This window comes from Thermobia domestica, chromosome 1, assembly GCF_964235325.1.
Source record: "Thermobia domestica chromosome 1, izTheDome1.hap1.1, whole genome shotgun sequence".
NCBI classification, from domain to species: Eukaryota; Metazoa; Arthropoda; class Insecta; order Zygentoma; family Lepismatidae; genus Thermobia; species Thermobia domestica.
Genome location: NC_137454.1, coordinates 187985028 through 187999708, shown reverse-complemented (window position 1 = coordinate 187999708; position 14681 = coordinate 187985028). Strand labels below are relative to the sequence as shown.

Genomic DNA, 14681 nt, shown 5'->3' with positions numbered 1-14681 from the left:
TTTAAAATAATAGGTTCGGTGTCCTGCTGCCGTCTTGATTTTTTCTCTGAGTGCATATAAGGAACTAACGTTCTCTTCATTCCGTATATTTTAAACAAATCGTGAAACAAATGGTTCGGGGCCACTCAGAAAACACAAAGTGAGCCGATGCAAACTGCTATTTAGAAACATTTTACAATCATCGATTTATTTTCGTGGGTGCTCCTCGCAAAGACTCAAATCACGTGAAAACCTGCATTGTTGCCGCTTTTACAATAAACAAAACTTTCGAATTCCCCACTGATTTTTTTGTATCTGACTATTCTAGAGGCGCATGTACGTTTTCTCCAGACATCACAGTTTCGATAACAGTTTCATATATGAGACATGCGTTTTTCTTGCACTGTAAGGAACATGGACATGTTGCATGTTTTACACGTTAATTACAGGCACACATGGAACATGTACTGTCAAGTCGGTAAAACAAATGCTTTTTTACCTGCAATGTTACACATGCATAACCCAGGCACTTACATTTATGTAACATAGCCTGTTTTCGGGTCAATTTTCATATGGGTATTCTTTGGAAGGGCATCTTGTCCAACGCCTTGAATGCTTGTCGTGGCTGTGATTCTTCAAACTCTTGGAATGAGGAAAAGTAATACATGAGAGATTATTGAGTATATCTAGCAAAAAGAATAACTGTTGTTTTTCGTAGAAATATACGCCACGTTCAATTTAAATTCTTAGTAGTAGTAAATACGCGCTAAGTTCAATTTTATTTAGTAAATAAAATCACAAGATTTTCCTTTTTGGGATTTGCTGAAACAATTTGAAACTTCTGGGCAACGTCCTTTTTAGAGCGGAAAAAATATTTTAGAGCGGGCAAAAAATATTTTAGAGCGGGCATTGCCCGCTCTAGCCCCTCCCTGGCTACGGGCCTGTCTCGGATCGAACAAGGGAGGGATGCCAGGGAGATAAGCGCTCAGTCATTGATCAAGGAAAAGAAAGGGAAATGTATTACTGCGAACAAAAGGCATTCACAATTCCAATTTTTCACATCCTTCTAAAAAGTAAAAGTTGAAAGATCTAAGTGTTCAGAAAAATAGTTCTTGGTAGAAGCGTCAACTAAAATATTGATATTTACGTCTCCTAGATATAGTATTTTATGTGCTTCATTCTTGCTTATGTAGATGATAAGATTTTCCCAGCGTGCAAGAAAGGCATTGATGTCTGAGTCCGGTGTACGATCAGTGACGACGCCAGCTTTAAGTTCTTAGGGGGGCAAAGGAGGGGCAGATATATTTTCGGGGGGGGCGGCTATTTGCCATACCAAAAATGACATATTTATTACGTTTGACTTATTTTGCATTACATTGTGTATTTCGTTGCTGTTTTCGTATTAGACCTATATGATTATAAATTAAACTTATTTCAAGGTAAAATTTCTAACTAACAAGTAACGTCTGCACATTAAATATTTTTCAATGTAACTTTTGAAGTCTAAACATAAATTGAATTACTTTCGCCTATACTACAAGTAACACATTCGTCTAGATATATATGCTACGTATATATCTTATCTCTCTCTCTCTCTCTACATATATATAGCTGCTGAAAATGTCGTAGTCCAATCCAGAAGAAGTGTAGGTACTAGGTGGAAAAATGAAACTGTAGTTTAGAAAAACATATCTCTGTATGTACAATATAAATTTTGATATTAATAAAGAAATTCTTATTGTTTCTCAGGCCTCTGAAGTGATTATGTGTGCCCAAACAGATACTTTCACGAACATCCAGATTCTAGCTGTTATAACATTTTTGTTCCACCAAGGAAAGTCACCGAAGTAAATTAATTAGGAAATCAGTGAAACACCACGGGACTCTCCTCCGTTATATACAGTGGCGATTTCTTAACAAATTATGCTTTACATCCAGGATGATTAAAAGCAATGACTCTTCCCGAAATCATGGATGCAATTTGTGACATTATTCTTGAAAATTGTAGCATTCAGCCAGTGGTGGATATAGCCCAAGGCCTAAGCCACCCCAGTTTTTGAGTGACAAAAATAAATTAAGCTATTATTTATATAGTTTTTAAAGTGTATAATAAACTAACGATATACTTATTATAGTCTGAGGTCTGGCTGCACCCCGCTTTCTCAGTTTTTACCTTCTCAGCAAAACTTGTGTCAGAGATTCTGGGCATTTCTTTGGAACTCGTCGGTAGCATAATTCAGAATGGCTTGGGTATGCGCAAGTTCTCGGCATAATGGGTTCCCAAAAAATCTGTCAGGAGAATAAAAGAGTGACGGCATTAAGAGAAGTCTTCTTCCAATTTGACCGTAATGCTGATCAATTTCGCTCACGAATAGTATGGTTGTACCACTATGATCCTGAAACAAAACAACAGTCAATGGAGTAGTAGCACTCATTTCTCCATAGCCCCAAGAAGTTCAAGACACAGAAGTAGGTTGAGAAACTGTTTGCAACATTCTTCTCGGATAAGCATGGAGTCGTACTCATAGACTACCTTCGTAACGCTCAGATATTAAATCCAGAATCTCTACATTACATACAAATCTGAAAGAAAAATTCGAAGTTCAACGCCGCGGAAAATGAAAAGAAAGGAATTCTGGTCCTTTAGGAGAATACACCTGTCCATAAGCCCCTGAGAACACAACTGACATTGCATAATCTAGGATTTCAATGTCTAGATAATCATTCTTATTCCGCAGATTTAGCTCCGTCTAACTATTACGTGTACTTATTTCCCAAACTCGAAAGGACGCCATTTTAGATCTGATAAGAGTAATGCTACGAACAGTGGTGCGAGGAAATTTTCAGATTTTTAAAACTTTTCTGCAAAAACTGGAGCACTGCACAAGGTAGTATATTGACTCTTGGGGGAAGTGTAGAAGAAGTAAAACTTCACCATTCCACGTGACTCCTTCTGGGTTGGGCTACGATTTTTTCAGCAGTTCCTAGTCAATATGGTAGACGTCACGTCAGTACTTTGAAACAAAATAAGTAAGGGAGCACTAGTATATACCAATTACTAACTAAAGATCAGCACTCTGACAATACGTTTTATTGGGAATCAATTTAATTCCATAAATTCATTATTATCATTTGCAGAAAGGGAAAACACAACTCTTTTTATCTCCTTCAAAAAATTAAGCCCTGGTAGTTGCAAACTAAGCTGTTATAAGCACATCCTCTGAATATTGAAAGCTGAGAACAATGTTTCAGAAAAAAAAGAAGTATAGAAGTTTTAAATAAAACAAAATATGAAACTGAAAACTTCAAACCTTCAAAACTTCAAAACGTAACTGTTTTTACCTTTCTTTTGTTTCCAATCGAAGTTGACCCAATAAAAAGAAAACAAATCAACCAAATCTAGTATTGTTCGCTAGGCACAATAATTAAAAATCGTAAGAAAGAAATATAACTAAATTTACCTCAAAAGGCGCTAAATTAGAAAACAGAAATATGCGTGCATACGCAGACGCTCAAAGAAGAAAGCTTGAGGACTAACCTGCCACACAGCAAATGCATGGAAAGTGGACTACAATTTTGACAATGAGATTGGTTATGATACTGATATAAAATACTACATGTAGAATTTTAAAGATTATAGGAGTCTGGGGGGGCAGTCCAGATGGCAGTCAGGGGGGCAGAAGTAGCTACTAGGGGGGCGCTCGCCCCTCTTGCCCCCCCTCTGGCGTCGTCACTGTGTACGATAGGTTGATATCACTATTGTTGATGCAATAGGAAATTAAATTGCTGTTATTTCAAATTCCCCTTCATAACAGAAATTTTCTAAATTCATGCTAAAATCATTCCTTATATAAATTGCTACTTCTTCATGAGTAATCCTACTTATACCATAACTGGGTTCTACACTGGGTATATTTTAGGTACTATATAGTTATTTCTTCATATCTGAATTAGTGTTCATTAATTACTAATATTAATGATATTTTAGTTACTAAAAGAGCGTTTTTAAATCTTATGTTGTTTATTATCACGGAAGAAAATGCCCTGAACTTCTCAGACACTCAATACTAAACCTGTCGAGATATTACACAAGTTCTACCTAATTATGTACTACCGCGAACAAAAGTACGTTTACAGTTCTAATTTTTAACATCCTTCAACTTTAGACAACCAACAATGCAGTCAGGTTTGCTTGGCTGAGAATTAAATAAGGCGTTCTACAAGTGTTCTACTTTGTTCAAAAGATGTCAATGTAGAACATTGCAAAACGTAGAATAAAATCCATGTCTGTAAAGAATAAACAACCGGGAAGAAGACACCGTTTCGTATCTACAGATGGATTGATATCATGAGAAGGTTACAAATTGATCTTACATAGTAGGCTTAGACATACCAAGGATAAAGCAATGTTGTTCAAATTTTCATTTTGTTTCACAAGATACTGTATTTTGTAAAATCTCTGGGTGTTTTACATTATTCGTTTAAACGTTTATTTTACTTTTGTTAGTTTTCAGTTTTAATATCTCTACTTAAACTTATGGAAAAATGTCACGCCGTGCGAGATGATTTGACTATGTATGTATGTGAATGGTAATGATCAGTTTTTAACAAGTTCTTTTAATGTGACCAAGTGCCAGAATATATTCTGTCAGTGATGATAATATCCTAAAAACGATGTCAAATAATTAATTATTGCTACTATGTAGGAACTATGTGGTACTGCTGTTATTACATTTATTTTCGTAGTTATAATATAAACGGATGTCGTAAAACGAACAGAATAGGAACTAACTGAATATTACGATTATAAATTTGAAAGTAATATAGAATACAATACAAATTAGAAGAAATACTCTTAATTTTGATTATACAGTATTTTGTAAAGTAATTTTAAGAATAAGTGTCAAACTATATTTCAAATATTATAATTGAAATTAAAAAAAAGATTAGCTAAATATTGTCCAAATGAAGGGGTGAGCGCAACAGTGGTGTAACCCACATTTTTAAAAAGGGAGAAAAATCAAGTTAAACATATGTGGGTTTTTGTGCAACATATATATGTATAATGTATGACAAATTCAACCCCACTTTGGCTACTTTTGGTATGTTGTACAAAAAGCACATGTGTTTAACTTTAACTTGATTTTTCTCCACTTTTTAAAAAATGTGAGTTAAACCACTGTTGCCCTTATCTCCTCAAATTAATTAACATAATAAAAAATGGATTAATTATATATGAAAGGTAAATGTGGAAATACGTGAAGAATATTTTCAGATACGGTATATCTAATAAGGAAAATTGCAAGATGTTTATTGTTTCTATAAAAGAGCATATCCTGTAAGATTGAATACAAGGATCGTTTTCTCTATGATTTCATTTACAAATCAAGTTCTAACTTTAAACATAATCAACAAAGCTCCCACTACTATATTTTAAGTCCTACTACCACTATTTAGTATTTGGTTCATCTCACCTTTGTTCTTGATTGTATGAGAAATATGTATTTCAGTTTGGGGTTTTTAAATCTGAAAATAAGTTAATTGATAATAGTTGAAAATGTTTATTTAATTTCGATTTTTAAAACCTATTAGAGTACGCAGTTTCAAATTTTCACTGTTCTTTAATTCTCATGTTTTTCGTTTCAGCCTTGTGTTTGTGTTGTGAAACCACGGCCGATTTGTGAAAAGGAACCTGCACCAGTAAGTACTATGTCATCATATTTAAGGTTCTACTATCACTTACAAGTACTTCCAATCATTTAACAAGTGAGTTTTGTTTCACATTGTGAAACTGTGAAAGACTTCCAAACTACGAGGTTCAATATTGAAACCGGAAGTAACGGATCTGCCATTTCCGGTTGAAATTAAAGGGTAAGTTCCGATTTGTCATAGGTTTGCCACTATTTTTAAGTACAATGTCGGGACGTTTTAAGTGGTTTGCCGCTTTTACAAAGCAAAATGTAGAGACACTTCATGCAGCTATTCTGGGAGGAGGGAATTGTACTAGAGTCTTTTTCCATAATAATGTAAATCCTTCTATAGTGAAGAGCAAATCATATACTATACGTGATAAACGGAAAGTGAGACACTTCAAATTATATGGGGTTATAAAATAGGGATCTATAAATATAATAAAAATATGACCAATTCCAATAGTATGTAGGCTATGTATATGCCTATACTGTATGCTACGTATGCAAAATAAAACAATAAAAATATTTAGTTACCCCAATACTATAAAGTGTCCCGGTTTCAATTCCCGTTGAAGACACGGTCGAAAATGTGTAAAAGCATTTTCAATCAGTTATCCTGGGTGAAATTTTCCTCATTCACACCAGGCAAATGCTGGGGTGGTACCTAACATAGGTCCCAGGCCGCTTCCTTCCTTCCCTTTCCTTGGATAGTGAAATCGCAGAGGGACGTTATCCTCATACGTGACAAGCTAACATAGACGTAGACGCCAAAATCTCAGAAATCTAATTCCTAAATCCCAATAGTATAATATAATCTTTGTTGTAGAAACTATACCGTTTCTTGTTATTTGTCCAACTGCTGATACTCACAGGCCTACTTCTCCTACTCACATTTAAATGTAGAGGCCTATATTTCAGGTTACTTGTTGCTACTTTTAGATGATGATCTTCATCAGATACAAAGTGAGATTAGACTTCTATTGTCAAGCACATTGCCACCTGCATGCCGCTGTTGTAAGTTTTCTTTTTCTTTTGAAGGCTCTGTGTAAGAATGTGGAAACTAAGCTCCAATTAAATAACAATAGTTACCAGCTTTGTAATAAATGTGAAAGTCGGGTTTATTTTAGTCTCGATAAAGGTACGTCGGGACGCAGGACATTTTCTGCAAAATCGAAACGGATGGTAATCCTAATTTGAGATATGAATCCTTATCAAGAGTAGTTTCTTGTTCTCTTTTACACTTTTCGCCTTTCAATTGATTTTTATTTAAACAATCAATTATAAGAACAGTATCTGTCGTACGCAATAGATGAAACTCATCCGATGTTCAAAATTGGGATGCTGATGGAACTTCACGAGCTTCCTTCACATTTGAAATATGGTGTGGAGTTCGTTGGTTCCTGAGTTATTGGGCATCAAATTTGGGATTTGGGGAAAAATATTTTATATAGCATGCTATCGACGATTCTAATCCGATCTTGAACAAACTTGGCATGATGATAGACCTTGACGAGCTCGATATTATATGAAATATTACGGTATGCGGACCTTAGTTCTCGAGTTATTGACCGTCAATTTTGGGTTTGAACTTAGTAAAATTAAGAAATTTCACTAAATCACAAACTTGATATGGTGGTAGACGTTGATGAGTTTTGGACACATTCGAGCACATTATGAAATATTATGATGTGCAGATCCTAGATTTTCCAGTTACTGGGGATCGAAGTTGGTTCTTATGTTATTAACCACCAAATTCGGATTTCAACTTAGTGAAATCAAGAAATTTCAATAAATTACTATCGACAAAACTCATACGATATTGACCTAACTTGGTATGTAGTAAACCTTGACGATTGCGGTACGCTTGCTAGTTTAATGCGAAATATGGTTTGTAGATCTTTGGTTCCCAAGTTATTGGCCATCAAAATGAAATTTGGACTCAGTGAGATTAAGAAATTTCATTAAAATGTAATTGATAGGACTCATTTTGACAAAATTTGGCATGGTGGTAGACATGCAAATGAAATATTATAATTATGGTATGCAAATCGTTGGTTTTCGAGTCATGGGCGATCAAAGTTGGGGTTTGAACTTACTCTTTATTAAGTTAAAATATTAAAGCTAATGGCCAATAAATCCAGAACCAAAAACTTGCACAATACAATAATTCATATGCCCATCTAGCTCATCAAAATCTACCACCATCTCAGATATGGTCAAGTGGGGTCCTTTAGTTCTCGAGTTATTGGTAATCAAAGTTGCAATTGAATGTTGTCACATTTTTGCAACAACTACGTGTATATAATTTTAAAAAAAATAATAGACGTGGTGAGTAGAACTTATCTGATCTTGGTCAATTTTGGTATAGTGGTAGACCTTCAAGAGCTTAGTACGCAGTTTAATATTATAGCATGCAGATCTTTCATTTTCAAATTGTTTGTCAACAAACTTTTTTAAAAGTCCAAACCCTAAGTTTGATAGCAAATAACTCAAGAACCAAAGACCTGTACTCCATAATATTTCATACGCATGTTAAGCGTGTTACAGTCTACCAACATTTCAAATGGCCAAGGGGATTTTTGGTTCTAGAGTCACTGATCACAAATTTCGGTCTTGGACCTAACAAACCTTTTAAAGGATGAAAGTGCAACGTGCATTTACAATAAAGATTTGCTAAAAGCAATAAAGAAGATTCTTCCACTATAGGGAAACTTACTAGTTGCTCTATAAATATCAATATCGAAATGGGAAGATTATAGTTTTTACGTTTCTGTTTCAATAGAAGAATAAGAGCTAGGACGAAATCTGCTTTTGTGATCCTGAATCCATATTAAAAAATCACTTCCTTTTACCGTTTGTCCTCTATGGAAATAAATATCGAATCCGGAAGTTTTAGTAAATTTCTGTTACTTTCGGTTTTAGTATCTACAGAGGTAAGACCTGAGATAGAAAATATTCATTAGACACTGTATCCATATCATAAAATAGTTTTTTGATACCAATTACGGTTTTTGCTCTATTGATCAACGTTTAAATCAGAAATGGTTGATTTCCATCACTTCTAGTTTCAATAGAAGATTAAGAGAGAAAATTATACTTATTATTGGGACACAGAATCCATATCTTAAAATCGTTAAATCATTATCTTTTAACATTTTTGCTATATGGATATCAAAACTGAAACCAGACCTTCCTTGTGGCTATATGGTTAGGGAACGCATCTTTGACGCGTGAGAACCGACTTCAATTCCTTTTTTGGGTCCCACGTTAAACTATGGGTCGACGTCTCATACATCCTCGCTGATGAAAGGGAGGCTAAGCTCCAATCTAACAAACCAATATTGAAACCGGAAATAGTAATAGATTCCTGTCACTTTCGGTATTAGTATACAGATAGGATAGAAACGGAACATATTCTTGATACTGAATCTATTTCAAGAGAGTGCTTCTCACTATCCATTACTGTTTTTCTTCTGTATAGCATAATTTGAAATCTCTGAAAGTAGTGTACCTCACATTATGCTCTCACATTACGCTAATGTCTTAATTAACTTTTCTCCAACAACCCAATGTGCAATCTTACTTAATAAAAAGAGGTAGTAGACCAGAATCAGCATCTATAGTTGTGAGCATGATAAAATTATGTCAATTAGAAATCATTTTGGGGCTTTTAAGTATTACTTAACTTCCTGTATACGATAAGAATAAATTTAATGAGTCCTTTCTTATATTCTGAAAGCAGTTTTGGAATATTTAAGTGCTATCACCTCTACTCTATAGATCTGTCTTTTCACTCACTGATGTCAATTGACTTGGTTCAGTTCAGATTAGTTCAAACGAGTCATGGGGAATGGAGGTACTGAAGGAAGGCATAATAAAGTTGATCGAATCCTATAGTATATAATATTAGGGCTGTTTCATAGCCCTATATGTTGTAGAATCTGTATTATTATTATTATTATTATTATTATTATTATTATTATTATTATTATTATTATTATTATTATTATTATTATTATTATTATTATTATTATTATTATTTAACCACATGAATGTAATTATAATAAACACCATCAAACTGCCCAAGTCTCCCAAGAAACATTTAATTTTATTTATTTAGCTTATTTATAATTAAATAATACTTTCATCTTTTATAATATATAGAGGAGCAATAAATCTGGGAATGCTGTATCTGGGAATTTGTTCAATAAATAAACAATAAAAATAAATAAATAAATGAAGAAAAGGATAGTTCTTGTATTATTCGCTGGCACTACGTCTGAATTATTTTAATGAGATAACAGGAAACTTTCAGGCGTAGCGAAGTGACAACGGTGACAATATTTGTATCGTTGTCAGAAGTTTTTTGTGTCAATTTCCGTTGCATACTTTTCTTAGAATTATCATGCTAGAAGATGAAACAAGAAAATAATGAACCTATGATTCCCAAAACTGGTAAAGATCTTTTAAAATGATTGAAAAGAATTCATTCAAAATCCTACAGTGAGAAGGTGTATACAATTTAGTATATCATCTGTTATAACTATTTCCTAGTTAATATATAAACAAAATTAGCAAGACAACCTGTCGTTGATATTTAACGTTAAGTATTGTTTTTCTGCTTTCCAGGATGGCTACATGCACCCTCCATGGCAAGTGGCTGAAGTACGTCAACCAATTATCCAACCTGAAACAAAACATCTGGGAGATGGGCCTATGGAAACTACGACCACCCAGAAGGCCGACTACACCAAAAAGCCAATCCACAAGCTTCCGCCTTTCCATCCTGATGACAATTTGCAGACCAGCAATGCGCGGATGATAGGTATTTTATTTTATTAATAAAAAATATGTTTAACTTATATCAAATTTATACATGTAATAAGGGATAGAAGTTCAAGTTTTCCACAAGATTGATATTTAGTTTGATTAATATTGGAATACTTTTAATTGCACCCTTACGCTGTGAAAGACTTACATAAGTTACACATAACTATTCAGGGGGTAACTAAATATTTTTAATAAGTATCCTAATGATAACTGTAGCGATGCCATGTCGAGTCTTAATAGGTGTTATAAAAAAATGAAACCAGTCCAAAGACTTTCCAAAAACTCAGACTTGCTGATAAGACACTAAAATGAGGGGGATCCCACGAATACATAATAATAATAATAATAATAATAATAATAATAATAATAAAGTAAATCGTCATTATTCTCTTCTGCAATTCGAGTTTTTTTCCCTTAACCTTAAAATTGAGTTTCTATATCAACATTTAAACCAATGTTCTTTCATATTTAATGATTTTCTAGTAAAGCTCTAACTTAAATTTGAATTCTTCACATCATTCCATAGAAAGGTACTTATATCGTATATTAATGTCGCAAATCGTTATTATTTTAGTATATGGAATAACAGTTGGCATTTACTAATTTTAATCTAATGTTTCTAGCCGAAACTACCATGGGGACTGATTATCGAGAACCTGATAGAGAAAAATTTGATCCCGCTCAATCTTTCAAACCAGAAGTGCGATACAGGAGACCAACCATCAGATTTAGAGGTGAAACCACACACAAGAATGACTTCATCGAATGGCCTGCTTCACTTCCAGAAACCCCACCATGGGCCCTTCAGAAGGAGTATGAACCCCCTGACAAACCCATAGATGGAAAAACTATTTACAAAACAAGGTGAGACACTATATGTAGAATCAAGTATTTTCAGAATTTTCAAATGATAATGCAATAGTCACAAACAATATATAAACATGCTTAAGAATTAACTTTTTCTCTTCTGGGCTTATATAGCTATGAAAATTTCAGCTTCTTGTCAGTTTAGTGTATTTTAAAAAACGAATATGAGGTAATAAGAAAAAGATAAGGCACGCCAAATACATGACAAGTAAATCGTTAAAAAATCTGCTTTAAGATGTGTACCAGTACAACATTGGTTGGTATTGTTATGTGGAATTGCAACAACGTTACTTCAAACAAATACTCTTTCACTTACATGGCACATATTTTTTATAACAAAATTTTCTGCATACGTGATCTTCACAATTTTATTGTCATATGTCAAGCAAATAATCTTTTCTTTTAGGGAGCGAGCCCGAATATGTTTTCCACACCCTCGAGAACCGACCATTAACTACGGAAGTTCTTTAACAGACATATACGTAATGCCCGAGCTGGACTTAGGCCGAGGACCAGCAGAAGGCAATTTGAGCCTCGTGCGGTAGCGTCATGTACCATCACTCCTTTCCAAGAAAGTACACATCTTAAAAACCACGATTTTAAGTACGTTTCCCCATCATCAGGGCTGGTTTTAGGTGGTGCGAGACCCCAGGTAACTTGCGCTAAAGTCTGTAGAACCTATATATATATATATATATATATATATATATATATATATATATATATATATATATATATATATATATATATATATATACTTTTTTTTTACATTTGGCGAGTAAAGTCTGATCAATCAAAAACGCAATCATTGCAATCAAAAACGTGTTCATTTCACACATACAACAAACTAAATAAATAAATAAAGTGCAATATTGCAATGCACCACCATCTTGAACGATCCTTTTCATTCGTGTAGCATAGTGATTTTTTGTTTTATATATATTTCGCTCTCCCTGCTGATCTAGTGGTTATACCCATTACCCTTTATAACGTTTTTCCATTTGCAAAATGTTCTGGTGAAAAATGATCTGAAAAATGTTCTGCCTGTTCATTGCTTATAGCAGATAATATTTGAATCAAAAGGTTTAATATATTTCACTATTTCAATCAACAATTTTCGTGTAGGGTCTTCGCCTTGTATCTAGAGAACTTCATGTAGTGTATCCAAACCCAAACTATCATTTAAATCAGTATGATGTGTTTATTCCGTAGAAAACATGAAAACTCGATTTAGGGACCGTTCAAAAATTTTGTGGCCCCTGATCCAAAAATTAATTATTGGCCAAGATCGCAATCTTTTGATGCATTTTTTGGATCATCCCTAAAATTCTTGGCAAAGATCGCAGTCTTTTAATCCATTCTTTTTATCATTCCTTAAATTATTGTTCAGAGAAGTAACTCAAATGGAAATTCAGATAGTGAATGAATTTTAAAATACATATTTCACCCTTGTGCCTCGCAATTTTTCAAGAATGTTCTGTTCCAGCATTTCATAATTTTCTTCTCTTACAAGTAAACCTATCGATGTCGAAATCTAGTTTCTTGATCAAACTTGGCAGAGAAGTGTGGAATATCAAAAAACGAGAGTAAGCAAAATTTAAAGTACTTCTGTCCATAAAGACGGCCGCAGTGGCTAGAAATCTGATCAGAATGAGCCATAAGAATGTGTTTCAAGTTTGAAAATTTAATTTTGTTTGTAAAATGGGTAAAGGGCTGAAAAACAAAAACACTAACCGACACCGAGAGAAAGTAGACATCTATTTGAGGATATGTTTATCATAGCCGCCATCTTGAAGTCGGCCATCTTGTATCTTGTTCGACTTTTTTAAATAGGAAGGGAGTCATGTAATATATTAAATTGGGCTAGAATTTTACGAGAAATACAATGGTGAAGTCTGTGTCTATCAATTTATATTTGTCAGACATAATGAAATATGCATTGATATGAATTCGTTGGTTCAAAGATTTCTTAACAGCTGTATCTTTTTGAAAAGAATTCAAGTCAGGAAGCCCTAATTTACACTAGTGAGAATATCTTATGAAGAGTATAATCAGCTTGAAATCGTTATCGACTGCAGACAAAATGAAATGGTGATGAAACGATCACAAACCTTAAGAAACTAATGGAAGATGGATGACATATTTTCCATTGGATTATTCAAATTAGAAGACAAACCTTCATAAGCCACCTATTCAGTACACACTAGTATGCATTCGGTTTTCCTGACTTGATGAAAAGAAAATCCACAGGATATTTTGGAGGAGAGAGCTAAGTTTGTCCTCTGGTTTTGTATTTTTAATAGGGTCTATAACTATATTAAGAGAAATGATATGCGAAAAAGTCGCACTGAGGCTGATTTATTTGATAGTATCACATGACATAATCAGTAAGAACTCCAGGAACTTTTACTTAGTTGAGTGTTCAAATTAAAAGAGGGTGTGCAACCAGAATAATGATATATATTTTTACACAAACTCAAAGAAACCACTATTTTCACGGCTGGGGGTGTGTGTATGGAAATTTGGGGGAGTGTTAGAGGTGCTGGGGTGTGCAGCATAGTCCCTGAACATAATATCTATTTTTACAACAGAAGTTGTAAACGTAAACGGAAACTTAATACGAACTATTCACTTACCGCCTTTTCATATTATCCGGCGATTTTCCGGATCCATTTCCGGCGAATTGCCGGACAAGGTAGAAAGACATTGCAGGCAGTGGAGCTTTTCACATATGTGTGGCGGTCGCCGGACATTTATCCGCCGAGGAAAAACAGCCGGATCTCCCTGCTAGAATCCGGCGCGGCAGATTGCCGTGTATAGCCAAGCGGGACATTACAAGCAATGAAGCTCTTCACATATACGCGGCAAACTGCCGGATGGGTGTTGGGGGAGGAAGCAAGTGTTGCCAGGAATGAGTAGAGAGTGGCTGCAATAATATGGATGCGTATGTTTTACGTATATGTATGTGTGTGTGTGTGGAGCGTGTTTGTGTATCTGGTTATGATCTAGCCCAGTACACCTGGAGTAATTTTAACCAAACCTTTTACATACAATATACGGGAAAAATCACATGTAAAAATAATCGAAAACGACCGATACTACGGAAGTGTCGAATCCATAGGCCGTTGATTAAAGAGTCCAAATCAATATAAATTCTATTTTTCTATGTAATAGAAGATTATGAAATCAATGTCCGGGTAGCACTGGTGCCCCAAAATTGAAATATACACTATCAAATATTTCAGCAATATTATATATTTAGTAATAATACCTCAGTGTTGGGTAAGTTACTTGTAAAAATGTAACGCGTTA

At 34.3% G+C, this 14681-nt stretch overlaps 1 protein-coding gene across 1 annotated transcript in view; it reads left to right on the top strand.

Moving 5' to 3' along the window:
• LOC145692064 (uncharacterized) overlaps window positions 1–14681 on the top strand; it is a 156740-nt gene that overhangs the window by 102722 nt on the left and 39337 nt on the right. Inside the window, exons 5-7 of the mRNA XM_081767356.1 lie at window positions 5626–5679; window positions 10302–10497; window positions 11126–11366. Coding sequence (XP_081623482.1) covers window positions 5626–5679; window positions 10302–10497; window positions 11126–11366 — 491 coding nt within the window. The remainder of the gene's footprint in view (window positions 1–5625; window positions 5680–10301; window positions 10498–11125; window positions 11367–14681) is intronic.